This window comes from Pyrgilauda ruficollis, unplaced genomic scaffold (genome assembly GCF_017590135.1).
Source record: "Pyrgilauda ruficollis isolate IOZ18807 unplaced genomic scaffold, ASM1759013v1 scaffold51, whole genome shotgun sequence".
Taxonomy (NCBI): Eukaryota; Metazoa; Chordata; class Aves; order Passeriformes; family Passeridae; genus Pyrgilauda; species Pyrgilauda ruficollis.
The window spans coordinates 117,009-143,960 of record NW_024526711.1 but is presented as its reverse complement, the minus strand read 5'-3'; the positions used below and the strand labels follow the sequence as shown (position 1 = coordinate 143,960).

Sequence of the window (26,952 nt, the reverse complement as noted above, 5' to 3'; positions counted from 1 at the left end):
GCTAATCTTTTGGATATATCTCCTGATGCATATTTACTGACAGCCAAATGTGAGGTAATTCAGCTCCAGTTAAACTTTGGCGTTTCTAAATCTTGTTTTTACTTAAAGGTCAGTTACAGGCATAGTTGAAATGCGATACAGCTATAAATTTCATAGAATAAATTGAAATATTTGATGTTATATCCCTTTGAAAATACTGTAATAACAGTAGATTGCCCTTTTTTTAAGACTTATCTGTTTGTTTTTCTCAGGTGGAATGTTTTTGGCCACTGGGAGTACAGATCACATCATTAGGGTTTATTTCTTTGGATCAGGTCAGCCAGAGAAGATATCAGAGTTGGAGTTTCATACTGTAAATACATTTTTTAAAATTACATATGTACTTGATTAAAGTAATAATTTGGATAAAAAGGGGATAACTTGGAGAAATTTGATTTCTTTTTTCTTTTTCTGCTCTTTTTTATATAGGACAAAGTTGACAGCATTCAGTTTTCTAATAGTAGTAGCAGGTAAGCACACTATTCAGAGCTAGCTTTTTGACCTTGTAGATATTTGTAAATACCAGTTTCCAGAGAGAGTTATTAAAAAAAGAGCTTTATTTTGAATTTCATCCAGTAAAATCTCTAACTATTGGAGTCTCGCTCTTTCTTTTTAATGGTACTCCTTAGTTTCACAGTTTCATTGTATTGCTAAAATTATGGGTTTAAAAATACTTGAAACTTCTTCCTGAGAAACTTGGGGGGGGGGGGTGTGTGTATTCACATATCAAATACATGTACTTTTAGATATATTTTAACATGTAAGCCTTTTTTCAGTTAAGTGACTGCTGCATACAGAGAAATTATCAAACTAGATCTAACCATGTGTTGTTTAGCTAGCCTACTGCTTTTTTTAATGTTTCACTATACGTTCTGGATATTGGATATGAAGGATGCTCAAGAAAATAGTTTGGTTTATTATGAAGCATCTCACACTTTACTTATTTGATGTTCTAATGTACACTTTTATCATGATACAAATAGTTGCAAACCAAGCTTCACCCACCTCTTTCTCCTCCTCCTACCCCTGAACCTCTGAAAGGGGGACGAAAAGGATGGGAGAGAAACTCAGGCTGGGAAACACTTCCTCATATAAATATCATAATACTTACTCTGTATACAATGCTAACTTATTGGGAATAGGTTTTGTTTTAAATCACGTCTGTACTTCTGCTTGCAGGGCTCTCCTCTTGACCTTGTGTTATAGGGTCTGTCCCTTGAAATGTTCGAGGGTTGTGGTGTCCCTCTGCCAGTGCAGTGTCATAACTCAGCAAGGTGCACCAAAGGTCATAGAACAGTTACTTTGGAAGGGGCTCAGGATAGGGAAACAGATTTGACTTTTTAGAGGCCTTCAATTTTGTTGCTGGTATGGGAAGTGTTTTTAACCTCAAACCACTTGTACAGCATTCTGGCACTGTTTGGACTTCTTACTCATACCTTCTGCTTTTGAATTCTAATGTCTGGGACTTCAATTTTCAGATGTCTTTTCTGTACAGATCTGCCTTTGATCTCAGAGTAACTTTTTCCCCCTTTTGTTAGATTTGTGAGTGGAAGCCGTGATGGAACAGCGCGAATCTGGCAATTTAAGCGAAGGGAATGGAAAAGCATTTTGTTAGATATGGCTACTCGCCCAGCAGGGTAAGTGATGTAAAATGTTCTGCTATCACATAGATTCTTGAGGGCCTTTGATATAATTTGCTGACTTACTAAAAATTTTTTTAAGAAGAGTGAAAGAAAAGAAAAAGAGGAGGCTTAAATTATTATTGCTTAAATGCACCGTATGCTTATCTAGTTCTTGAAATCCAACTAAAATAAATATTTGACTACATATTCAGCTGTGGAAATGAGCTTGTCCTCATAATAGTGCCACTGGTATTTTGATTAGATTAAAACAATAAAAGATAATCAAAACCCATTGAAGGTCAAATTCATATGGGTTTTTTACATAGATATTTATTTCTGGAGCATGAAAACCAGGGCAGGTCTCTTCTTGAGACTGCTTGCATTTTAGTAATATTTACAGATATTGTGGAACCTGCATGCTCAGAAAAGCATTATTGGGACCATTTCGTACAACATGCCAGAGCAAAGAAATTTCTGGCTCTGTAATAGTTTTGTGTTTGTTAAAACAATATGAGAGTTTACAAGAGTTTGTAGGTATGGGAAACTTCTGTACACTAGAACAAACAACAAAAGATGCTTGAAGATGGAGAATGACTTAGTAGGAATTGTGGCTTGCACCTTTTTGTTTTGGCATGAAGATATTTTTCAGCTGACGTAAATTATGAAGATTTATAACAGGTTTAAGGGATAAACCTTTTTCCCCTTTGTGAGTGCTTTGAAGGATATTTAGTAAAAAAAAAATATATATATATATATATATATAATGGTTTCAGGAGTAATCAAAGCCCAAGAGAGGGATGGAAGAGAAGGCTAGATAAGCTGTAATTTAGGTAGATGTTTAGATCAGACATTATCTTTTCAGTTACGGACAGATGCAGCAAAACATAGGTTGTCAAACTGTTGGACTAGAGTGTATAAAATGCTGCTACTTTGATAACAGACTGAGTTACTCTCAGTAAAAATTCTCAATTTTAATTGATACTGGGTAAAAGAGGAATGGATTCTTCTTCATTGTGGTCATAAATACTGAATTTATCTGAGAAACTGAAATACTCTTTTTGTAAAACACTAACAGAATTCCGTTTTATCCTTTTGATGGGAGGAATAAGTGCAGTTCCAGATTTGATCTTTTCTGCACAAGAACTGTTTTATCAAAAAAATTAAATCACTACACTGAAAGGAAAGAGTGAATTCAGCTTATAAAGCCTGCTGGGTTCTGCATTGAATCTAGAAAGGAATTTGGCTATAACCACATTTTCTATTATTGAGTTTTACAATACATACTATTGTGCAGTGTGTTGTTGTGCTTACTATATGGAAGATTCTGTATTTTGTCTGCCTACATAGTGGTAACATGCTATTGTTGCATTTGGTTGATGTTTTGATAGAAGTAAATGTGCTAGAGAATTCAAGGGTGATTAGTCTTTAAATAACTCTGCCAAAAATGTAATTTTTGAGTATTCTGATATGTTATATTACAGATTACTGTTGCTTGAGTTTCATGCAAGATTAAGTGCCATTATTACCAATAGTAAAGTGATGCCAGGGTAGTGGTGTAGGTCTAAATATTGTGTGAGAATTTAAATAATTTAAAGGTATAGAATACTGCTCTCCATATTGAGAACTACTTATTACAAATATTCTTTGGGACAATTTGCTGTTACTTGGTTGATTTATTTGGATTTTTGTTTTTTAGATGTCACAAAAAGTACTGTAGCTATCAATTGAAGTAAATTAGGTCATGTATCAGAGGGCATTTTCTGGAAGATCCTTTAGTCATTGTTTAAGTATCTATGATTCTTTGTGATTGTATGTGCTACATTATAGAAAACATCTTTGATTTCTCTGATTTCAGAGAATTTTTAAGAATATTTCTCAAGAAATACTCTTAAAAATACTGCAAAATACCGAAGTATTTTCACTGGTTATTAGTGTTAAAGTATTTTGGCAAAGTAGGATTACACTGAAATTTTTTACTTTTTTGTTTTAGACAAAGTTTTCAAGGAGTTGAAGATAAAATCACAAAGCTGAAAGTGACCATGGTGGCATGGGATCGCCATGACAATTCTGTTATAACTGCAGTTAATAATATGACTCTGAAAGTCTGGAATTCTTTCACTGGCCAGCTCATTCACATTCTCATGGTAAGGTGTACCATATTGATTTATCAATCTTGAATGCAAAATTTATTTATACATCATTGACATTCTTCCTTATGTTTTTTTCCTGAAACTGCTGTGACAAATGTTTGCAGATAGTTGAAGGGTAATAGAGATGTCTATCAGCTGCTTATTAGAAAAGAAAAGCTTGAAGTTGCAACTAACCAGTGCTGTTCAGGATGTCTGAAACTAATTTTGGACGTTTTAGTGGTTTTGTTTGTTTGTTTTTTGTTTGTTTGTTTTTAATGGAGTTCTATCTTGAGGGAGAGAAGAAAATGATTGGCTTTTTAATCTTTATTTAATGTGATGTTTTAAAATACTGTTAATGAGTAAATTTGCCCTCTTTAACCAGAGACACTTCTGCAATCTAATAATTCCATGAGTACAAAAATTAGTCTTCTAACTAAAATAAATTAACAGTGTTACTAATCTCTGACACTTCTTCTGTAACTGAGAAAATTGTTAACTCTAGGTAACTTGATACTCTGCTTAGAGATGGAAATACTTCTTGCAAATCTCTAAAATATAGCATTAATTTTGAAGATACTCTCTACCTTTAAGTTATATATTTCATTCTTTATGAGTTTAAATTAAATTTCTAACTGATACTCTACTGGAAAAAAATGGAAATCTGTGGAATATTAAGACCACAAGATACCAAGTGTTTTGGACACTAATCTTTTTTAAGTCCTGGTGAAAGTATTGGGACGTACTTGTGAAGGTGACATACTTGACAAACTACTTAGGAAGGTAAAATTGCAACTGGAAAGAAAAGAGTGTAATCCACTGCTACCAAAATAAAGTGTGGTTAAAGTAGTTTTTTGCTGCGTATTTTCATAGGTTAATATGGCAGCTGCTAGTTGAGTCCTTGTTGTGTCCTTTTTGAGACCATGTTGAGTCCTTGGGTAAATATTTAAGACAATGCTCTTTTTAATTCTGCTGTGTCTTTATTTTCAGGGACATGAAGATGAAGTGTTTGTGCTTGAACCTCACCCATTTGATCCAAGAGTTCTCTTCTCTGCTGGACATGATGGAAATGTCATAGTTTGGGATTTGGCAAGAGGGGTCAAAATCCGGTCTTACTTCAACATGGTAATTATTGTGCTTTACACAGATATGCCAAAGCAATCATTTTAAACCTTCTGCGTTTAATACAATCTTATGTAGGCCATCTTGAAGTATGATTTATGTAATAGAGCAAGATCCTACATCTGGTGAAGTTACAAAAAATTCCTTTTCTGTTCAGTGGGGCAAAGAGTAAATGTGTAAAATGTTAAAAGATGTTTCTTTGGCTGTATTTCATAGTGTTTTATTTTCATATGCTTGATCCACACGAAATTGGAATGTTAGTTACATTGTCAGAGGTCGTGTGTAAGAGACAGGGTGACCAAGACCTTCCTTTAGTGCTCTTTTTCCTGCCTGGGGAGCCAAGGTGGGACTTGGTTTATTTTTGCATTACTAATTCTCAGTCTGGCTAAAGCTGTTCATGAGTCTCCTGATCTCATACAAAATTGTTGTATGTTGCCTTGGCCTATTGGATGAATACTGTCAGTCTTTCTGTGCAGAGCTCCTCCACATGCAGGTTTCAGATCTGGTCTGTTCTGCACTAGACTGTTTCTCCTGCAAGATGAATGCAATAAGTGTTTTCATCTGTTTCTTGATATTAAATGGGTCTTAGTGCATATCTTTTTCTACAAAAAGATAATGTATTGTGTAATTCAGGCTTCGTCTCGTGGACAAAATTACAAAAGCTTTTGTAGAATATCCACAATCATTTGGAATGCTTGAGAGTAGGCAAATGGGCTTCAGCTGTAGTGGAGTGGCAGTCTTGGAGACCAGCATAAAGAAAATCATCTGAAGAAGAGACCTATCATAGATATATTCACAAAAAGATAAGGGACATTTAGAAATAAACTCAAGCCAGTAAGGTCACTGAACCTAAAGAAAGGGTTTGAGATTTGCATTACAGTAGAGTTCATAAGGTCTTAGAGGAAATTCAGCCAATCTTAATCAGCAAGCGTGCAACCTAGATTTCCTTCAGCAATGGCCTGGGTTAAGTAGTGTTCTCTCTGCAGTGATTTCTGTAACTGAGCTTATGAAGGATCCAAGACAATTATATTAGAGCTATGAGCATGCATCTTCATTACTTGGTGCTATTCACTGTTGCCAGTTGAAGTGTATGTTCTCATTTCATGGTTAGCTTGCATTTCCAGTTCTACTTACAATGGATGTATGATGGTTTTCATGGAGTTTAGGTCAGAAGAGTCTGAGCTAATCTGCTCTTTTTAAACCAAGTCTGTTTAAGAGCTATCAGAATCTAAATTACAGATGCCTGTGATATTAGGCAGGCCCAAGACACTGAAATATTTATGTCAAGAGTGCCATGCAACATAAACACCTAAAGTCTAAAAAGGTAGTATTCACATACGTTTTAAGATCTTTGGAGTCAGACAAATTTGTAGACAAACAGAAGATTTCAGCAGCTAGTAATTATGTGCTTTGTGCTAGAAACTAATATGAGAAAGTCTGCCTGCTCTGTGAGGTGAGAGGGAATTGGAAGTCTGACAACCAGTTCATCTCAAACCAAGGAATTACACTGTATGAGCCAGGTATGCAAGAGAGGCATCTCTCTATGGTCTGAATATTTCACCACTGTGTTTGATGCAAAAGACATGGGTGGAAATTACAGGTTTTCTTAGGTGATGGGTGGCAGGCAGACGACATTGTGCAGTCACCTCTGCAGAGCTGCAAAGTTTAAGTGCTCTGATTTACAACAGTGGGGGTAAAAGAATTCATACAGAGCTGCCAGTCTTCTCTCTTTACTAAATGGCAAATGAAAAATCTCATTATCATTGCCTGGTCTGTGGTACCAGAAGTAGCACTTAGTGATTTTTTCATAACAAAAGTTCCTTAAAAAATGTTGCAGAACTTGGGGGAATTGGTTGAATTAGCAAAATCATAGATGACTGTTGGTTTAATGTTAGTCCAGTCAGGTATTTTTATCCTAGATGGATTGCTTTGTACATCTAAAGCCTTGTGGCAAATCCCTAAAGTAGAGTTGGATTTTTTTAAATTACTTTCCACCCTGCCTCAAATGCCGTCATTGTCAACATGAAAAAAAACCCTGGACGGTTTTGTAAAAAACCCCCAAAATAAGAAAAAAAAAAACCAAAAAAACAAAAAACAAAAACAAAAAGGAAACAAAAGACCAAGGGTTGCAAGCAGTGTCAGTCTTAATTCTTTTATCCAGTCAGTGAATATGAAATTGCAAAGAAAATCATAGTACCCAAATATACTGGTTTTTTTTGTATTTAACTTAAACTTTGATTCCTCCATTTATTTGTTTCTTGCTGGTTGCAATTCGGTCCCACTAGGTGACTCTCGTGGTCCTGCAGAACATCCTTTACTAGGTTTTTAAACTGAAGATTTGCTATTAAATTAATTGTCGTAATTGTGGTTAATTTGAAGCATCTTTGGACTGTTTGAAACATCTTTGGTCTGTTTGCCAGATTTTGGTCTTTATCATTAATAGTCACCCCATACTGTCACATGGGGTACTCTCAGTAAGTATATATGCTTTATATATTTCATGTTTTCACCTGTAGCCATCATTTCATTTGGTCTAATTGTGTAAGTATTGCATAACTTGGTGTTGCAGTCCATGGACATTCAGAAACTGGTTTAATTCAGTGACTTGAGTCCCCTACACTCAGGGGGTGTTTTCAGTATGCCAGAGAGTGCAGTTTGCCGTAGAAATATCAAGAGTGTGAGATAGTTAAAGCATTTTAGGCAATTTTGGCATTTAGCAAGATGATGAGATGGTTTTAAATTGCATGTGTAAATACAGGTGTTTGGTTTTTGGACTATGTCATATTCACACCAGGCCTGACTTAATACAGCTGCTAATGAAGAATGTGTTCTTGGTGCAATATTAGGACAGTTTTATATGCAGTATCTCCCAGGTACAAAGAAGCATTCTGAAGAAACAGGATAATAATTCTTAAGTGGTTCCTTTATCCCACTATTTCAGAGTTTATGTACTTCACAAAAACAGTGTTGTTGCTACAGAAGAACATCGCAGACTCTTGTAAATGTTTAAATTGTAATTAATTTTGCTGAAGAATGTATGAGCTGTAGGTGTCTTGGTGGATGATCAAGTGAAAAAATACACTGAATAGTAGGCTCTCTGGTGAGAGCAACTGCATGATAATGTACATAAAGATATATTTGAAATGCAGTCCCTTACTCAAAGTTGAAGGAAGGCATCTGGATCCCTTGAGTGGTAAGGCATGTTCCCAGCAACCAAGGGAGATCCTTGCTTTCCTAAAGGAGCCTACAGGAGCAGGTGGCACTCATTTTTTGGGATTCCTTGGCTGTTGGAGTCAGGAAATGGAAGACCTGGATTCTGTTATATCCTCAGTAGTAAAGCACTCAATTCAACATCTGCTGCTTACTCAGGAGAGCATCTTGGCTATAAATAGGAGAGCCTAGGCAGGACTTCTTCCCAATTTTCCCAAATTGTGCTACTATGGAGAGAAGTGAACCTGTTCCCTGTGCATTAGGTACTGGGTAGTTTTCTTGGGTATACAAATCATTCTAGGTAAATGAGAAAGTGGTAGAAATTCTTTGCCTTCAGGCAAGCCTTTGTATTTGCAGGATTCCTGCTCTCTCAGGTCATAAATAGAAGGTGTACACCACTCAGTTCTTGTCATAGCATTTGTTTTCTTTCAGGTGTTCCCACTAAGTTACTTCCAGATCTGAAGCTGTTGGTTTGTTAGGAATTCCAGGGTTGACACTTGGATGGTATGTGCTGCAGCTTAGTCCTTAGGCTTTAGACAGAAGTTTCTCAATAATGAGAACATAAGAAGGCAAAAAAACCCTACAGGGATATAATATTTCAGATCTAAATGGAGATGTCTGGTAATGTTAAGTGGATGCATGGGTCTTTGTTTGGTTTGGTGATTGGGTTTTTGTTGGTATTATAATTTAGACATTAAGTATTGGTATTCCTTGAGTCTGACCCTAAATAGGTTTGTGGTGTGGTGGTGCTGCCCTTGATTGTTCGTTTTTGGACTTAGGCAGTTTCACGTAAGCACACTTTCCTTTAAGAAGTACCTCTTGGGGATGAGTTCTGCTGACTTAGACTGCTTGCAAAAAGCATTTTGTCTGTGGCCTTGGAGCATAGGTTTCTCCTGATAGTTCTTGTCCTGTGAGTGGGCTGCCCTGGAAAAGAATATTGAAAGATGTTTCCTAAAAGATTTTAGGATATGTACAAGCCTGTAGTTCTGTTCTTTATCTTTTTTGGTTTGCTTGGGGTTTTTTGGTTCTTTTTTTTTTTTTTCTTCAGTGTCTTTTTAAAATTTTTTGAAGAACATTTTGGTTTATAGTGTAGATTTATGAACAGTTGCAGGAACATATGGTGACTCCTATTACTTTAAAGTGTGTTTTTGGAAGTATGAAGACTGTACTACAGTAGCAATAGTGAAAGATTAGGGGAGAGCAGGCATTTTAAAAATGTTTGTCCCAATTGAATATTGGAATTCTTACTTTGTCTTTGAATGTCATTGCTTTACCTGAATCTGATACCTGACTAGGCAGATTCTGTAGGTAGGCATTGCAATTACTGAAACAGGAAGCCTGTGTTTTGATAAAGACGAGCCTTGTGATGTTTAAGAAATCTTTGTGTAATGTAGAAATTAATCAAGTAGGACTATTGAAGCCTTTAAAGAAAAAAAAAAATTCTGGACAACAGATTTCAAAAAAATACCCAAAGAAAATCAACAACAAATGATCTTTCATGGCTAGGTGTTGTTCTCCTGTCTTATTTGGTTGACTCTCATTGTGAGCCGCTTCTTTGAGAAGGCAGGTTCAGCTGTAGCCAGCAGTCAGCCTTCTTTTGTCTGACATGTGTGCCTTGGGGCTCCTGTGTGCCTGACAGCCTGTCAAGGTCAGCCTTTTGCTTATTTGTAATCTTAGTGTGTTGCCAGTTGTGAAGTGTTCATCTGGACTGATTCTTGAGACATTACCTTAGTGCTAAGAGAGTCTTTCTGAACATTGTTTGTATTAGGGTATCCTTAACACGCTCTGGGTGGCAGTTCTGGAACTCCCTTGGAACTCAGGGCTAAGATGGCTGTAGCTCTTTCATTGTATTGTGAGGAATGCTTTGAAATACTGATACGAAAAGAATTTTTTAGCAATTTGGTATTAAATTCACAGATGCGGGTACTTCAAAATCCCCCTACCTTTGTGACTATCTGAGTTGCTGAAAGGCTAAGTCACCTTAGCCTTTGACACTTATACATCACAGTGTGTATATCTCTAACTGTTGAGAATTGTATGATGAGTCTTTTTCTAAATGGCAAAGCACATTTCATGAGAGCATATAGAAATACCAAGGGTGTTTCAGAAATGCATTACAATTTGAACTGTAAACTAGTCATTTGAAGAAACTTTCTGATTCTTTTGGAGGAGGAGGAAGAAAAACAAATTCTAACTGAACCTGCTCTTCTCCTTTCCCACCTTCAGTTTCCCTTGAAATGACAAGTAACTCAGTTATATTTGTGAAAGAAAAGTTTAATCTCTCCCAGAAGCACCACTGTTCTCCTCTGTGTAAATGCTCACTCTCCACTTAGTAAATACTACTTGCCCTAGAAAGCATATTGGTAGTTCAAAAACAGCAGTGTAACTCTTAGTGCTTGTATTGGTGTTTGTTATTCTTATACCCTCTTCCCAGTTTTATGGAAATGGTCAGGAAAAAGAAATAAAATCAACCTTTAAAATGGCAAGGCCTGAGGGGCAGGTTGACATGCTTGTTGCATCGTTACTGGAGGCTACAGTTCTGTTTCTTGGCTGTTTTTGAAAGACTCTGATCCTGGAGGTAAGATATGCTCTTTTACTGAGACCTAGAAGGACAACAATGTCTTTGGTAGCTGTACTTAGCGTAAGGTAGAATGAAACTTCTTATAGGTCCTAGGGAAAAAAAGTAGTTATTTAATTTTTTTTTTTTTTATCTGGGGCATATTTTGCTCTAAGTCTTTATGTCAGAATTCTAGCTGTTTTCTTTGTTTCTAGGCAGTGTTCTGTTAGGAGCTCATGATGAATAGTCCCCCACTTTCATTTAAAATGCATTAGTTACATTTTATGTAAATAGACATTGTATCCAGAACTAGAAAGCTTGTGACATTGTGATTTACATGTGTTCTTTACAATATGTTTTAATTTTCAACAGGTTATGAAACCTAGACCTTAATTTGAACATTTCTAAACAAAGTAAGAATTTAAACACTTTTGTGTTTATTTAAAAAGGTTTAATAGCTTATTCAAAGATTTGGTTAGTGTGATGAGCATAGTTTCTCACATATGTGTCAAAACCCAAATTAAAACAGGTACAATATAAGCAGCTGAATTGAAAAGTGAGAGTTTTCTAATAAGTTAAAGTTTTGCACTTGCAATTGTCATATAAATTTAGCAGCACATTCTTTTGTCTTAAAATTTTCAGCCCAGGAGGAAGTTACTTAAAATTTTAGGATAAACCTGGATTTAACTCCGTTAACAAAGATGTGATTCTTTTTTGGAATTTTTATTCTTCTAAATTAAAATCATGGCAGCTAAAAGAGAAATGGTGAAGAAACTTTTATTTCTGAAAGGATGAAAGAACATATTACTGGAACCTTATGTAAATAGTTACAGATCCTTTCAGCAAGATAAAGTTAGATGACTTTGTATTAAGTTACCACATCAAAATTTAAATGAACTCATTCTCTTTAACAACTGTATTAATAGGGAATAGCAACTCTAAAGTTCTTGGTACTGAAAAACTCTTTAAAGAACTTAAATATGAACTGTTGTTGAACATACAGTGCAACAGGTATAAGCGACTTTATCAGATCTAACAAACTTGGAGGGCTGATTTTTTGATTATGTTCTTGGTTGGAGTTACAAAAGTACTGCAGAAGTTAATAATCCTTAGGAGAAAAATCCAAGCCAACAAAAAACCCAAACCAAATGAAAAAAAAAAAAAGCTCAGAGCTTTGCAGCAGAGTAAAATTGTTAGTGACTCTACAAATGTTTTAGTTATAGAATTATAAAATACAAGCATCTTCTACTTTTAACTATAGATTTGTAAAATTTGAATGTCATATGCTGTCTTACCAACTTGACTCATAGCTTGAGTTGGCTTCTCTAATGTAGTCTCAAATATGAGGTTCAGTGCTTGTTATCAGAAAGATGAAAATACTGAGCTGTGATTGAGAAAGCTGGTCAGGATTTCTTAGCAAGACATGAGGACCAGGTATTTGGCATGAGTAACTTATTGTAATTGTTTTATCACAAATTCTACAGAAAATACCCCAAAGAGGAAAGTTTCCCCACAGCTTGTTTATGTAGTTTTCAAACCACCATGCATGATGCCACTCTAAGTGCTATTTAATTTTTAGTGAAAGGGTTATTGGTACATTAAAAATCAACTAATTGTAAGTTAAATTTTTAACATCTACACATCAGTGTCAGGTACATGAAGTGAGACAGTTGTGTAAATAAATTTTACTAGATGTTTTTGAAAAGCTGTGGTGGTTATGTCTGATTATTCCTGAAATACTGTTTGTGAAGAACAAAACATTTACTTTGCTGGGAGACCTCTGTGTGTTACTTGAAAAGATAAGACTACAGCATCTGCTTTTTCGCTTTAAGGGTTACAACATGACTATATTTCTAACAGTTACTGCTGCCAAAGTTAGGTAGAAGAAAAGGTGTGTTGGAAGGATCTTGGAATGGTGCAGGATCACTCATTAAAACCTTGTTTACTTTTAGCTCTGCTGTAGTAGCTGTCATTTGACTGCATTCAAACTTCTTATGTAGTGAAGAGTGCTTTCATATGACTGAGAGAATATACTCACAAACTTGTTTTTAGATCTCTTGATTTTCTGGCCAACCTTAAAGTTAAGACCCAAGCTCTTACGACTTCGCTATAGTAAAGAAAAAACCCTGACTTGTATTGGTCCTTAGTTTTCTTTTTCAGGTTGCTTCTTTGTTGAGAAGCCTTGGGCTGAAGAAACAAAAAGTGACTTTGATAAGGTTGTTTTGAAGGTGATCTCTGAAATTCCTTTATTTCATTTGATTGCCTTTGAAAACAATTGGAGCAGTAGAATCAGCAAGCAAATACTAACCTACCTTGTAAGGTCATGCTTATCTGGTTATGTGAAGATTATAGTTGTGTCTCTTTAAATGCTGCTTTTATTTAAAATGATGTAGTAGTGAAACAGATTATATTTAGATATGCTGGCATAAAATCAGGAAATGGGGTGATACATAATTTAATGAAGTAATTATTGTATTTAAAACATTAAACTTGTTTTTGAAACTGAAAATGCGTATTGCCATGCATCCAGTGAGAAAGCTTTGAAGCAAGTGAGTACATTCATGCTAATTTTGTTTTATATTCACTACATGAAGTTACCATGGTGAATATATGCCTTTTCATAGACAGATACAAGTAAATGTGTGTAAATGCAGATAAATTTTTATATTATATATTTTAAAAACCCAACCAAAACACACAAACTCAAAAAAACCTCAACACTAAAGTTCATCTCACACAATGATGTTAAGATTGAAAGTTATGGCTACAGAGAAATTAATGAATAAGATGGCTGAAGATAATGTCCAAGTGTTTTGTCCCCAAGTCTGTAGTGAACTGATTGTCTAATGTGAAGTTGTCTGGTGCTATTCCTGGTTCCATGTGTTTCTTTCCAAGTCCTTAATTACTTTTCTAGGATGTATGGTAGTTGCATTGCATGATTCTTTTTTAAGCTTATACATTTTCTCCAACTTTTAAACAATGTATCTTTTGAAAAATTTTAATAGAAGCACTTTCTTAGCTTTTGAGAGCTTTCGATATGTTTTGTATTTATTTGGAGTTATTAGCATAAGCAGTGATAGAAGTCATCATGTACAGAACTTGGCTATAAAAAGGTCAAGTTGAAGCAAGCTGCAAGAATTTTCCTGATTCTACTATGGAAATTGTGGAGGGTGTAATTTTGATCCTATTGAAGGATGGTCTGCAGTGCAGTTGAAGAATCAGACTGTCTGGATGCAGTGATGCGTTGGTTGTCTACTTGCCCAGTCTCTCTGCCCTCTTTACACATTTAATGTTTTTTATATAAATCAATCAAAAATATTAGAAACCCCATGGAGGTTGTAGTAGGAATGTACTTCATAATGGCAATGATGTCTAGTTTTTGTGAATTTGGGCACACACATTCCCTGTTAATGACTGTTTTAATGTTTTAGTGCAGTCTAATCCTTGTTTTGTTTAGAATTTACTGTCAGTGTTATGGCATTAACTGATTCAGGTTAAAAGGGTTTCTTCCTGCAAGTTGTCAATCAAGCAGAGACCACTGAATTGCAATTGGATTTTTCTGTGTGCTCTTGCTCCTTCAGAGAGCTGGTTGTTGACTGTCCTTTATTTTTAGCTTTAAGTGGACATTTCATTGCAGGCACTTCCTATGCTATGGCTACTTATGTCTGTGTACCTTAATGTTTTTCCTGCCCCATCTTCTGAAGTCTGATCTTCCACTGATCTGGTTGATGTGGTTTCTTATTCTCTAATTCTACTTCTACTTTCAATGCGAACTGGCAAACTCTAAGGCCGTGATAGCATTATCGTATCACTTACAACATTGTTTTCTTTCCTTTAAACCTATCAGGCCTACCTAGGTCTTTGTTAGCAGCTACTTAATTAGTATTAGGCTAAATGACATGCCAAAAGATTGGAAGTCGTTGTTGAAAGATCAGGTTCCATTTAGAACACCTCAGTAGAATGCTCTGTGTGTGGATTTTCTGCCACACAAGGTGGTTTTTTTTTTGACTAATGTCTGAAAGGCATGTCTCTTGCTTATATGAACTTCCAGTGGGAACTAGAGATGTGAAAACAATATTTCTTATGTTGTGGCTTTCATAAAGGCTTTCACTTTCAGTGGAATTATGTAGGATTGTATTTTTAGGTCAGGTTTTGTAGTTATGTGAAATACAGAATAACCTAAGTAAGGTTATGGATGCATTATTTTGAATCAGTTTGTCTATAGTCCTTCTGTAATGGTTTGAAATATTTGAGGTTCCACCTTTGAATAGCACGTAAGAGCACATCCTGAGAAACAGACTCTAGAGAACAAAACCAGCATAATGCTCTAGTAGTTCAAATAGAAGAAGCCAGTACTAAGTTTGCAGGATGTATAGTGGGAAAAATCATTAACAATTACAAAAATGCAGTAAATTTTATATATAGTGCCTTTATATAACTTCAGGTATCCACAGGGTGGGTGACCTATCAGACCTTTTAACTGATAGATTTATTTTTCAAGACACATGCAGCATTCCTGAATAAGTAACTGACTTGGCTGGTTAGAGGATATAAGCATTTTTAGTAAATATATTACTCTGAATTTAATTATTTCTTGTCTTCTTCCTACCATTTCTTTTCTTGTTACTGCTCTGGGAGCAATGTAGAAGATCTGCTGGTTTTTTAAAAAAATTTTATAAACTGGCTTAAAAAGTAAGTCTGCTTTCCACTCCTCCAGAAGAGTAGCAACCTCCTTTAACTTTCCAGAAAGTCTATAGATAGTTTTTGCCTTAGGGAAGTATGTTGTGATTGAAGATTTTTCCTTAAAGCAAAGGAGAGCACAAACCTACAAAAGGAACTTCCAGATACTTGGAGGCTGGTTTGACTTGAACAGTTATGATGTAGTTTCATCACTTACAAAAGAGATTTTAATAATAATTAGTGCTGCTTTTTTTTGCTAGTTTTTTTTCTTTGTTAGAATCTGAATTTCACTTTTGAAGTTTGGATGTTGCTTGTAACTTACATTCATTTGTTCCTATGCATGTAAGTAGAGAAGTTCTTATCCTCTTTAAGGTCTTTTAGTGTAGTAGTTCTCTTCCTGCTAAAGGTCTTTCAGTATAGTCATACAAAATAGTCCTCTCTCCTTAGTGTTCGTATAAAGAAGCTGAGCTCTTAGATTTTGTGTTATCATGATAAGTGACTCTGTAGCTGTTCCTCTTAAAACATATTCATCTTGAACATGGGAAGCAAAAAATATGTACTGCTTTGGAAGATTTTGTTCTTAGCATTGTCTATTTGTCTAGCACATATGCACTTTCTTTTCTGGATGCACTTCTGGTCTGGTTTAGAATTGCAGTTTTCTTTTTGTTGCTGCATTATATATAATGTATTGCAAGGAATACACAGTGATCTTTTTCCCTGTATTTTCAACTAATTGTCTCAGTTCCTTAACATGAAGGATGGATTCTACCTCAGGCTAGTAGAAGTTTTAGTTCACTGATTTTTATTTGTTTTTTAAACCTTTTTTTTTTTAATGTGCTGGTGACTAGTGTTGGAAGATTTTTTAGAAATGTGTAGTGTTATTTTATGTAGACAGAGTTTCATTATTTTTTTCTGGCAGTAAATGTGCTAGTAAGTTATTTCTAATAATCTTGTTAGGTTCATGCTCTGTTGCATTTTGTCCTGTTGGCTTTTAATTGCTTCAGTTGATATAATTTATGCTGTCCCAAATTTGTTCTCAGTGGATGATTCCCTAATGTTCATTTCATCAAAGGGCTCTTATTTTTTCTTTAGTCAATAAGAGAATGGCCTGACTTGAGAAACTTTAGTGATAACATCCTTTTAGCTCTGTATGTCTTTCTGAAATCAATAACTGTTAACTTTTCTTTGTAAAGTTTGCCTACTCTGCATTTCTCCTATTAATCACAATAATTTGAATAAAATTTAAATATCACATTATGCCTTTGAAATCTAGCTAGGTTGAATGAGTTACATTTTCTTGGCATTAAAAAATTAGTTATTTTTCTGAAGAAAGTCTGCTAAAATTCTCCGGTGCTATCTGCTCTATTGATGTTTCATCTTATTGGAATTTTTTACTTTTTCTTCCATGTCTTACGCTATTCTTGAAAAGTAGGGTTTAGCTGTTTCATACTATCTGTTGATAATGGGTCCAAAAGTCTTATTACTGAGCTTGCTATGTAAGTGTTATTATTTCATACAACAAAAAAATTTTATGCATTTAAGACATTACTTTTTGTACAAGCTTGACAGCTCTATTTTCCCTGGTCTGGGAAAAAACAATAAGCCTTCCTGAAAACTGAGAGGAAAAGTCTTCCTTTTTCATTCTCTTATTTCATCATCATTCCTCCCCTCCCTTCTGGATATACATATGTCCACATTTCCTTGCTAGTGAAAGTATGGGCAAATACGGCTCTTAATTCTTGGAGCTAAAACTAAAAATCTTTACGTAGTCCTCATTATATAGCATCACTAGTTCTTCCCTGTTTAGGTGAAAAATCCTTGCTACCTGCTTTGCTACCAGGAGTGTCTCGTTCACTTTTCACAGCCTTTTGTTGTGATACAGCCTTTGTTGAAGCACTGGAACAGGATCTAAGAGCAATTGGGGGCTCCCCATCCCTGGAAGTGTTCAAGGCCAGGTTGGATGGAGCTCTGAGCAACCTGGTCTGGAAGGTATCCCTGCCCATGGCAGGGGTTTGGAACTATGTGATCTTCAGGGTCTTTTCCAACCCAAATAATTCTGTGATTCTGTGACAGCTCTTAATTAACCAGTGCTTTTTCTGTACTCCTGAGCAGTCTCTTTCCTTCACGATGAAGGAATGTCCTTATAAGCAGCAGGGGAAGGTTTAAGATGGAATAAGCACTCTAAATGTTCTTGGGATACTGTATTTACGTAGTTCTGGCATCTTTGATTTAAAAGGGATGGACAGGGGAAGACAGCTTCATCCTTGCTGAAATTCTTTATCTAGCCTGCTGAAGTAACAGCTTCACTGATTTACTACAGCTTCCCTTTTTGCAACTTAATGTTTAGTTTCTGTTTCAAATTACTAGCTTCTCTGTGTTAGCTTTATTATGGAAAAAAATCTTTTGTAAGCTGTCACTTATTAATCCTGAAATAGTTTTATTGAAAAGAAGATTCTACTGGGTAGAATTTGGTTCTCTGGTCACTCTGGTTGACTTTGTTTTTTAATATAGAATAGTAATTATATCTTGGAAGGTTATCCTCAGTGGTAGGTTTTGTTCCTATAAGAATCTTTATTTCCAAGTATTTGTACTTCAGACTTGAAGGTTTGTACTGAAAGGTCTTAGAGTTGCCCTTTGTGGAAGCACTTTTTAAAACCAAATTCTGGGCATGTTTAGATTAAAACTATTTGCACTGTACTTGTCCCCAAATAGTAGAACACTATTCTTTTACTTTCCATAAGAAAGGAATGTTTTCTGATTAACACTCTAATTTCCAGGGGTTTCTTGAAAATGGTCCATCTAAACCATTTCCTGATGGAAAGGATTAAAAAACCCATCATCTTAGTAGCTGGATTTTTTTCCTTCTGTTTATAATTTTTCCCCTCACCATGGTTAGCAAATAGGTCTTCCCACAACATGTATTGTTTTCCTTGTAAAACAAAAGGTAGTCAAAACTTAGGCTGAACCGTGAAATTCTATTTATGAAGGACTTGAACATTAGGAAGCTTGATACTGATGTTCCGTTTGTTGAAGGAAGGGTAAGGGAACAGAAATCTCTATGTATAAAATTTCTTTTCCAATTTTTAACTGTGTTTCTGCAAAGCTTATTATTGTGGTGAAATTCTGTCTGCTTTCCACCTGCTTTCCCAAACTGTCTCCCTTTAATACAGTGAGCTTTCTATATGCAAAAAGCAGCACCAAGTTGTAACTTTGCTGTGGTAGTTGGATCTCGCTTAGACTAAATTAATTCTGCATTCCTGACTGCTGTGATGTTAGTGTCACTTGCTTGAAGTTCTGTTTTTATTTTCCATCTCTTTCTGTGAGATACTTCTGTTCATTTCTTCTGGAATAATGGGCAAAATAGAACGTAAGACTTGCATTGGTTTGTGTTCCTCTTTCACTAGTCCAGAAACTCATTTGACTTTTAGGGAAATTACCTGTAGTGAGAAAGACCTGAAAGCAATAGATGTAGTAGCCTCTCTCACTGGGGGGATGTGCAGGGGTGTGGATGTGTTGTAAGACTGTGGGGAAAAGATTTAAAATTCTTGCCTTTGCCTCAGCCTGTAAGAGAGTGAAAACAGTACGTATCTCACAGGATTTTTGAGGCTTTGTTAACTTTTTAAAATAATGCCGATGGCCTCTGGAAGGTGCTGCAGAAGTGCACAGCGTTACTGTCTGAAGGCTGAATATCATTGTTTTTTTGTTTTGGTTTGGTTTTTTTCCCCCTTTCCTGGCAATATATAGGCATACCACAGTTAGGGAAAGAATTTTGTTTGGTGTCTCTTTAAAGAAAATGCAAAAGTGCTTTGCTGGGGAGAATAGAAAGGGGCTTTCTGAAGAGGTGCTGAAGACATGAAAATTCAGAGTGGTGATTGGTCACCTCTGCTTGATTGACAGGTTGCAGGGAAAAACAAAAACCCATTTGTTCTGGCTTAATGGAACTGGAAAACAGAAAATGAGTATCAGGTAAAAATTCCTTTTTTAAAATCTTTGCAGTTCTCCTATAAAAGGTGGAGTTTTTACACAAATTTACTCCTTCCCCACTCCAATAAATTAGGAGTAGGAATTACAGAAACAGGTAGCTGCTAAGCTGTGTAATGTGGGTTGTCTGTCAGTGCGTTTTCCAGGGGGCAGGTGTTGTGAAACACCCCGCAGCAGCCACTGCTGCTGGGGTAGCTTAGCAAGAAGGCAGAGGATGGAAAGGGTGCAGTGACTAAGCCCTGAACTGGGCCCAGCTCTCTGGTTAGGCTCATTAGCAGGACGTTCAAGGGGAAGCTTTTATTTTCACTTCCTATACTGTGCCTGCTTTGTGGATAAAGTCTGTCCGTTTCTACTGCTATCAATTTGGAATCTTTCATGAGCATTATTACAAAATTCACTGAAAAGTGAATAGCTAAAAAAGTAAGCCTTGTTTTAAAGTAATTTCCATCTAGCAGTATACTGTCATACAGATTTTATAATAAATTTCAATGTCAGCACCACAGTTTTGAGAATCACAATTGAAAATTATTAATTTCTGTTAATTATTTTGTATGTTGATGTATTTCAGATTGAAGGACAAGGACATGGTGCAGTTTTCGACTGCAAGTGCTCTCCTGATGGACAGCATTTTGCATGTACTGATTCTCACGGTCACCTTCTGATTTTTGGCTTTGGTTCCAGTAGCAAATATGACAAGGTACAGTGCAAGATGTAAATCACAATATTTGTCTGTGTTGAATGCATTTGAGCAAACTTCTTCAGAGCTTCATTTCAAGAGGTCATGTCTTGACACAATTTTGAGCCACTAATATGGGATGTTTTGAGTGTCTGTTGTTGACAATGAGATTTCTTTCACTGTCTTTTTTTTAAATTATAGAAAGATTCTGTTAAGCTACTGTTTACATGGGAAGTTCAAAATAATACTAATAATAATAATTGACAAACAGAATTCAAAATTAACCAGTCACTGTCTACTCTCTTAAGTGACAAAGTTACAAATAATGGATCTAATGGATCGACATGCATAATGGGAATAGTTACATTGGAACTGATAATAGTTACACATTCTACTTGAATTTTTTTTTCTGCTTCCTAACTAAGCCCAAAAAATGGGTGTATAATAGAACTAATTCCTGCTATCTGTATTTAAATATCGCATAGCCTATGAGAGAATTATTTACAAAAAAGGTGCTATGTTTTAGTTATGCAATTTTATGTCTGTTAATGAGGTACCATCCTGGACACCTTTGTGCTTATACAGCAATATTCCACCATTAGTGTGATTTAAATATTATATCTTTATTCTAATGTCTATTATCTAATGTCTATTCTAATAGTCTACATTGCGTATTCTGAGTGTGGGTGTCTTGCCACAGACCCTCATGACTGTAAAGATATGTGGTGTTCTTTATTTTCCTTTGTGGAGGAACGTGCTCTGGGAACCATACAGTTTTGGAGTGTCCACAAGATCTTAGTTCTTCATTTACCACCCAGGAAAGAAATGAGGTGTGTCTCTTCTCCCTTTTCCTAAGACTTACGTAGACCTATTTGCTCTATTTTCATCTCTGCTTCTGGTAGCTGACACTTGAATGCTGTTGGTGAAGTGCTGTTTTTTGGATCTTGCCTCCTGCTTTGGATATTTGGGCTCAGGCTGGTTTTGAAAGCATTTTGGCAAACAGCAGTGCAGAGGAACCTGAAGGAGGGAGTGCAAAAGGAATTCTAATCTTTATCTTGTAAGCTACTGGATTTCTTTCTGTAGTCTTACAGAAGGATTTGCATTTGGGGATTTATTTTTTCTCCTTGTTTCTCAACTATGATTTGAAGTCCTCAGTACTAAGCTACTGTTGCTATCCTTCAGTTGTTACTATCTGTGCACTTCCCCTTCCATTCCAAATAAAACAAATAAGTAGAGACATCACAAGCAAGGGAAATCAGGATTTTCAGATAATTTTCTTTGTGTTTCAGGATTCTTACCATTCTGGACTTTAAAGCCTATTGTAGTAGGAACATTTTTCTTACTATATCCATGGATTGTTTCAGGTTTCTTTTTCTCTCCAGTTGTTTTGGAAAAGTGTAGTTCTCTGCTACTTTGAAGTGTTGGAAATTAAATTGAAACTGTGAGTCTTTTGGTCTTTGCTGTGATAGATCAGAATTTTGCTTTACACTGGTATTTGAGAATTTACCTATGAAGGATTAGATGTGTTTGTAGAATGAATACAGTTGCTTTTCCCTGCTTGAATTCTACAGACCCTTGGCTCTCTTGGGGTTTTTGCTGCAGCCCCTGAGAAAAGACTGTTTTAACTTTTCACTTACTGAATGATTTAAAATAATCCTCTACAGCTCTTGCTGTGCCAATGTTACTCTTGGCATTCTTCATCATAGAAGAAATGGGAGCAAATAGGACTTATTTGTTACCACTTTAATCTCAGTCTTTCACTCACAGAAAACTCAGCTTGGAAGTGTCTGGTGTCTTCCATGTGTGGTTTCATCACCTCTGTTTTTGTCTGACCTGATTTATGGGAAAATGCTTTTACAGGTAGGTAGGTGCTGGAGATGGTGGGGGTTTTTTCCTGTCTTTCTCCCCTCAGATACTGGGGAGGGTTTCAGACGTCTTGTCAGACTATGATCTGGTTGGATATGCGTTTTTTGGCCCTTAAAGTGTTTCCCATCTCTCTGGGAAAATGAATTTTACAGAAGAAAGAAGTATGGTAACCTGTCCTGTATTCCTGCATGTTGGAATTGACAGTGATTATAGCTGAGCTGGTGTTAATTCTACTGAGAGAACAAGCTCTTATTTTTCTACATCTTTGTTTTTTCATGTTATGTTCAGATAGTATCTACATTTCCTAGCTGACTGGAACCAGTGCCTAGGCCTTCTTTCCCCTGCAGTGTCATTGTGCATTGGCCACAATGAAGGTGAATGGGGTGGGGTGTTGGTTTTTTGTTTGGAGTTTATGGGTTTTTTTGTGGGGTTTTTTTGATGATACATATTTTTGTGAAGTAATTCTTTTGTGGGGGAAAATAAAAAGAATACATGTGCTGCTTGTCTGGGGTTGCTTGTGCCAATCTCAGCTGACATCTGAGTGTGTCATCACCAGAGTTGAGCTGAGTTCACTGTCAACAGGGCATGTGCACTTCAGAAGTTCTTGATTAGGTGGAAATTTGTCCAGGAGTGACTAGCAGTTCTAAAGTGTAAGGTACTATTCTGTTGATTTTAAAACATAGAATATTCTGAGTTGGAAAGGACCCACTAGGATCAAGACCAAGTCCTAGCTCTGCACAAAGCACATCATGTGCCCGAGTGCATTGTCCAAATGCTTTCTGAACTCTGGCAGACTCGGTGCCATGGCCACTTTGCTGGGAAACCTGATCTCTGAGCTTTCTAAGGCATTCGTTCGTGCAGACTGCCCAAACCACAGTACTTAGCTGCAAGTTGACAGTTTGTGTTTGGTGGATTGGTGCGGTACTGGGAAAAACCTCTTTGTGTAACTGTGCCCATTTGGAGAAACTGAGCATTCTGAATGTGTGATTGGAGGAGAATCTATCTATAGAGCTCAGACCTTGTGGAAAGCTTTTGTGCTCATTCCCAAGCTGGCTTTGTGAAATCATATGAATAGAAGATTCATATGCAAATGGTGATGTGATACCATCTTATTGTCATTAATTTGATCTCTAATATATAAACAAATAAGTCTCATTGTTAATACTTCTGGCTGGTTTTCTGGTGGAATGTCTAATTCTTCTAATTTTTCTCAGGATAAGACATTTTCCTGGATTCCAGTAGGGGTATTCTACTTGAGAGTTGTTCTGAGCCTGTGTTCGCCAAGAAATGCCACATTATCTTATGGAGTAGAAAACTGTTATTTAGTCTCCTATTATACTTGATTGCAATATAGGGTACACAGAAATGTAATTGCAACAAAGTCCCTTGTGATCTTGTACCAGGTCTTCCCTTTGCTCACAAAACCCGAGATGCAGACTACACTGTACAGCCAAGACACAACATAATAAAACTCACAGGTTGTATGACCTTGCCATTTAAAATTCTTTTTTTTCTTAGTGTGGGAAGTACTTAGTAGAAAGACTTATACTAGATGTAAGTAATGCATATTCTATTATGATTTTCGCAGACGTTGTAAGTCCTCCTAGGGGACCTCTGTCTCTATCATATTGAGTTATTGTGAGATGAAGAAACAAAGGTGTTAATCAGGCCTTGATTCTGTCAGTCAGACACATGAAAGCACTTTTATCTTTCTCATTCAGCCTCTGCTAACAAAAAATCTAGCAGATTTCATCCAGTCAGCTTTTTTACTGCAGTGGGATATCATCTTGTCCATATGTATTTTGTAAGAGTAGTCTTTTAAATCTCTGAACTTAATTATTTTCCATTGCATCTTTCTGTGTATCTTTCAAATTTCTTCCTGTTTTTATTTTTCTGAGTTTTTGTGAGGTCTAGAGCCCATGACATCTCTGATTTTTTTTTTCCCCAATTCTTTTTTGAAAATCTATATGGTACGGATGCACTTTCTGATGTTGTAATTGACAAATGTCTGTTGTCATCTTTGCGCCTGGTCTTCTTGCTTCCAGGGTGGGAGATATTTGTCATTGAGAGACCAGACCTCTGAGTAGCTGCTATAATCTCTGCCTTACTGATTTTTACTTAACAAATTACTGGAAACCATGTTATGGATTGGTCATGATAGAGCATACTGTCCAGAAATCAGAGGATGTTCTATGACAGCTTGGGCATTCCTCTCTCCATGCTCCAAAGACAAGATTTTTTGAGATCTGTATGCATTGAGGCAATCATTTAATTGTTTTCATACTGCACTGGAAATCTTTAATTTGTGTCAATGATGATTTTATGATTTGATTTTCACTTGTTCATTCAGTTCAGCTGAATACTTGAGCTGCCACAAGGTTTGCTTGCCAGTAAGTGGTCCTGGGATGTGTAGTATATGCATCATCTTCACTCCTATTCACTTTTTCTTTTCTCCTTGAGCTTCAATATCTTTCTTATTGCACAATACTTAGATACCCGTGCCAGCGAGAGATGGAGCATACATCTTTTTATATTTATTTGGACAAAAATATTCTTCAGTCTTGAGGGTCTGTGGATGGTCATCTATAATAAATTAGGAGCAGGTGGACAGAAATAAAAAAGAAAACTTTGGTTTTTATTTTGAAAAGATACAGTGAGAAATTCAGTTTTTATTTTGGCCTTATTTTATCAACTGAAACTTTTTCTGATATCTAGCATTATAGTAAGGATATATATATTTTGATGATGTTAAAATATTTGGCAATGTCCTCATGCAATAAATATTTTTCCTAGTCTTCTGCCTGCACCATATCTTACAAGTCTGTGACACAATTTTTATTAGCGGAAAATTTATTCATGTATTCAGACTGTAGAAGAAAATTTATAAACTAATACATTAATGCTGTATTTGGTCATATGTCTTCTAGTAGTTAAATATCACCCAATTCCCTTATTCTTTAAATGCTTCCCACCCTCAAACATGTGGATTATTCCCTTTGCAGTGCTATGTAGGAAAGAGTACTTTGAAACAAAATAATAATGGAGTCATTAAATTTTCCCCTTTACACTGAAACACATCAGCTTATAGCCCTGTTTTTTGCAAAACTGACCATGAGTACCACTGTTAAAAATACTTTTGGCAGTTCTCTTCTGTATGCTTTTGTAATAGGTTCTTTTAAAAAAATTACAAAATGACTTTATTTACAGATAGCAGATCAGATGTTCTTTCATAGTGATTATCGGCCCCTTATCCGTGATGCCAACAACTTTGTCCTGGACGAACAGACACAGCAGGCTCCACACCTTATGCCTCCCCCATTTTTGGTTGATGTGGATGGCAACCCTCATCCTGCAAGGTATCAAAGACTAGTTCCTGGTCGTGAGAACTGCAGGGAGGAACAGCTTATTCCTCAGATGGGAGTGACATCTTCAGGTATGGAAAATTTCACTTCACTGACCAGTAGTCTATCTAGTTACCTTCAGATGTTCTACGCTTTCACTTTGTCCTTTTTCTTCATTTATGGGCATAGTAGTTCATGTAGTGTGGAAGAATTATGATGTCTTTGGCACTGATTGCTTGTGACAATTTCATTTACAGTATTGTCATCAGTCACATTGGCACTAGTTGATACTACAACACCAGTTAGCTTGGAGTTTGTTTTGTTACTGGAGCAATGCATAATGCTGTCTGGGGTCTCAGTTATCTCTTTGGGATAAGATTTCCTGCTTCAGAAAACCTAGGAGATAGACTGGTCTTCCACAGATCAGTTAGAAAAAGTAACACAAGAACAGAAAAATGAGGAGACATCTGAAAGAAGCAAAATTTTCTTCCTCATTAGTTGAAGACAGTCATTAATTTTAAGCTTTGGTAATTTGGTTAAAGAACTGAAGACTTCACAAAAATACAAAATCTAGGAAGTTCCTTGAAAGTTTTACTCTCATGCACATGATGTGAGAAGAACATGCATATATAGGGCCAATGGCTGTCTGTTTGAAACTGCCTGAAAGTGTTTCACATGGGTAGGGATGGAAAAACAATTTCTACTTATTATATGTTACTAATTTGATATGAATAAGCAAACAATTGTGAAAGTAGCTTTAAATGTTTTCAAAATAAGCATTGTTAACTATTTGGATTTTCTTGAAAATGCGTGAAAACTGACTGTTCCTGTAAATTGTAGTTTATATGTTCATTATACTTAAACTTGTGGTGTGTCATACATTCCAAGAAGGGTAACTGAGAGTGTTTTTACCAAAAAATCTCTTTATCCTTATTTGTAGACCTCAGAATTATAGGGCAGTGAATATTTAAATATTTTTAGGGAAGGATTTCCATATTCCCTCCAAAATTATGAGAGGAAATGCTACTTGAGAAGAAACTGTAAGAAGGAAAATATCCTTCCTGGTGATTGTAAATTTCTTAGTTAGTGGCTTTGAAACAAAATTTGACTTTTAGGGAAGGATGTGACTTTACTTCATTGTTAAAGTATGAATCCTTTGCATTGTGAAACTCTCCAAATTTGAAAATGTCCCTGGGCACATTCTTCAGTGTATCTTTAAACAAGTCAGACTCTGCACACAGACCCAACAAAATTAAATTTGAAAGTGTGTCTGCATGACACGTGAATGCCTATATGGAGATGATATCCCTACCATTTTGTTTAATCGAAGGGAGCCATCCATCAGCTTCACAAGTGGTGGACAGACACAAGACATTTTTCTACCTTTTTACAATATAGCAACAATGCAGTTGTATGCAGACCTAAACAGTGTTTATATAGTTTATATGTTCCTTTCCACTAAGAAAATTCCTTTTCTTTCTGAAGCTTTGTTAATGCATCTCACTCAGAGCACTGGCCATTTATTTCTTGTTAAGTTTTCTGTAGGGACTTCTAAGAGTAGGGGGATTTCAGATAGTTGTACTTCATTTACTGCCTTGATGAACACGATGCTCCTTTAAACCATATGTTTTGAAAAATCAAGTATACACCAGTGTCTTTATTACATTTAAGAAGAAACCACTTGCTGTTTCTTGTTAAGGCATTGTCTCACAGGCTAGATACATAAAAGCAT

At 36.0% G+C, this 26,952-nt stretch overlaps 1 protein-coding gene across 2 annotated transcripts in view; it reads left to right on the top strand.

Moving 5' to 3' along the window:
- The window catches only part of LOC121360486 (pleckstrin homology domain interacting protein), a 106,352-nt gene that overhangs the window by 34,284 nt on the left and 45,116 nt on the right, over positions 1-26,952 (top strand). For both annotated transcript variants that reach the window (XM_041480346.1, XM_041480345.1), the window contains exons 11-17: positions 252-352; positions 469-509; positions 1,578-1,676; positions 3,652-3,805; positions 4,778-4,912; positions 19,906-20,034; positions 25,087-25,312. In XM_041480346.1, the coding sequence (XP_041336280.1) occupies positions 252-352; positions 469-509; positions 1,578-1,676; positions 3,652-3,805; positions 4,778-4,912; positions 19,906-20,034; positions 25,087-25,312 (885 nt within the window). The remainder of the gene's footprint in view (positions 1-251; positions 353-468; positions 510-1,577; positions 1,677-3,651; positions 3,806-4,777; positions 4,913-19,905; positions 20,035-25,086; positions 25,313-26,952) is intronic.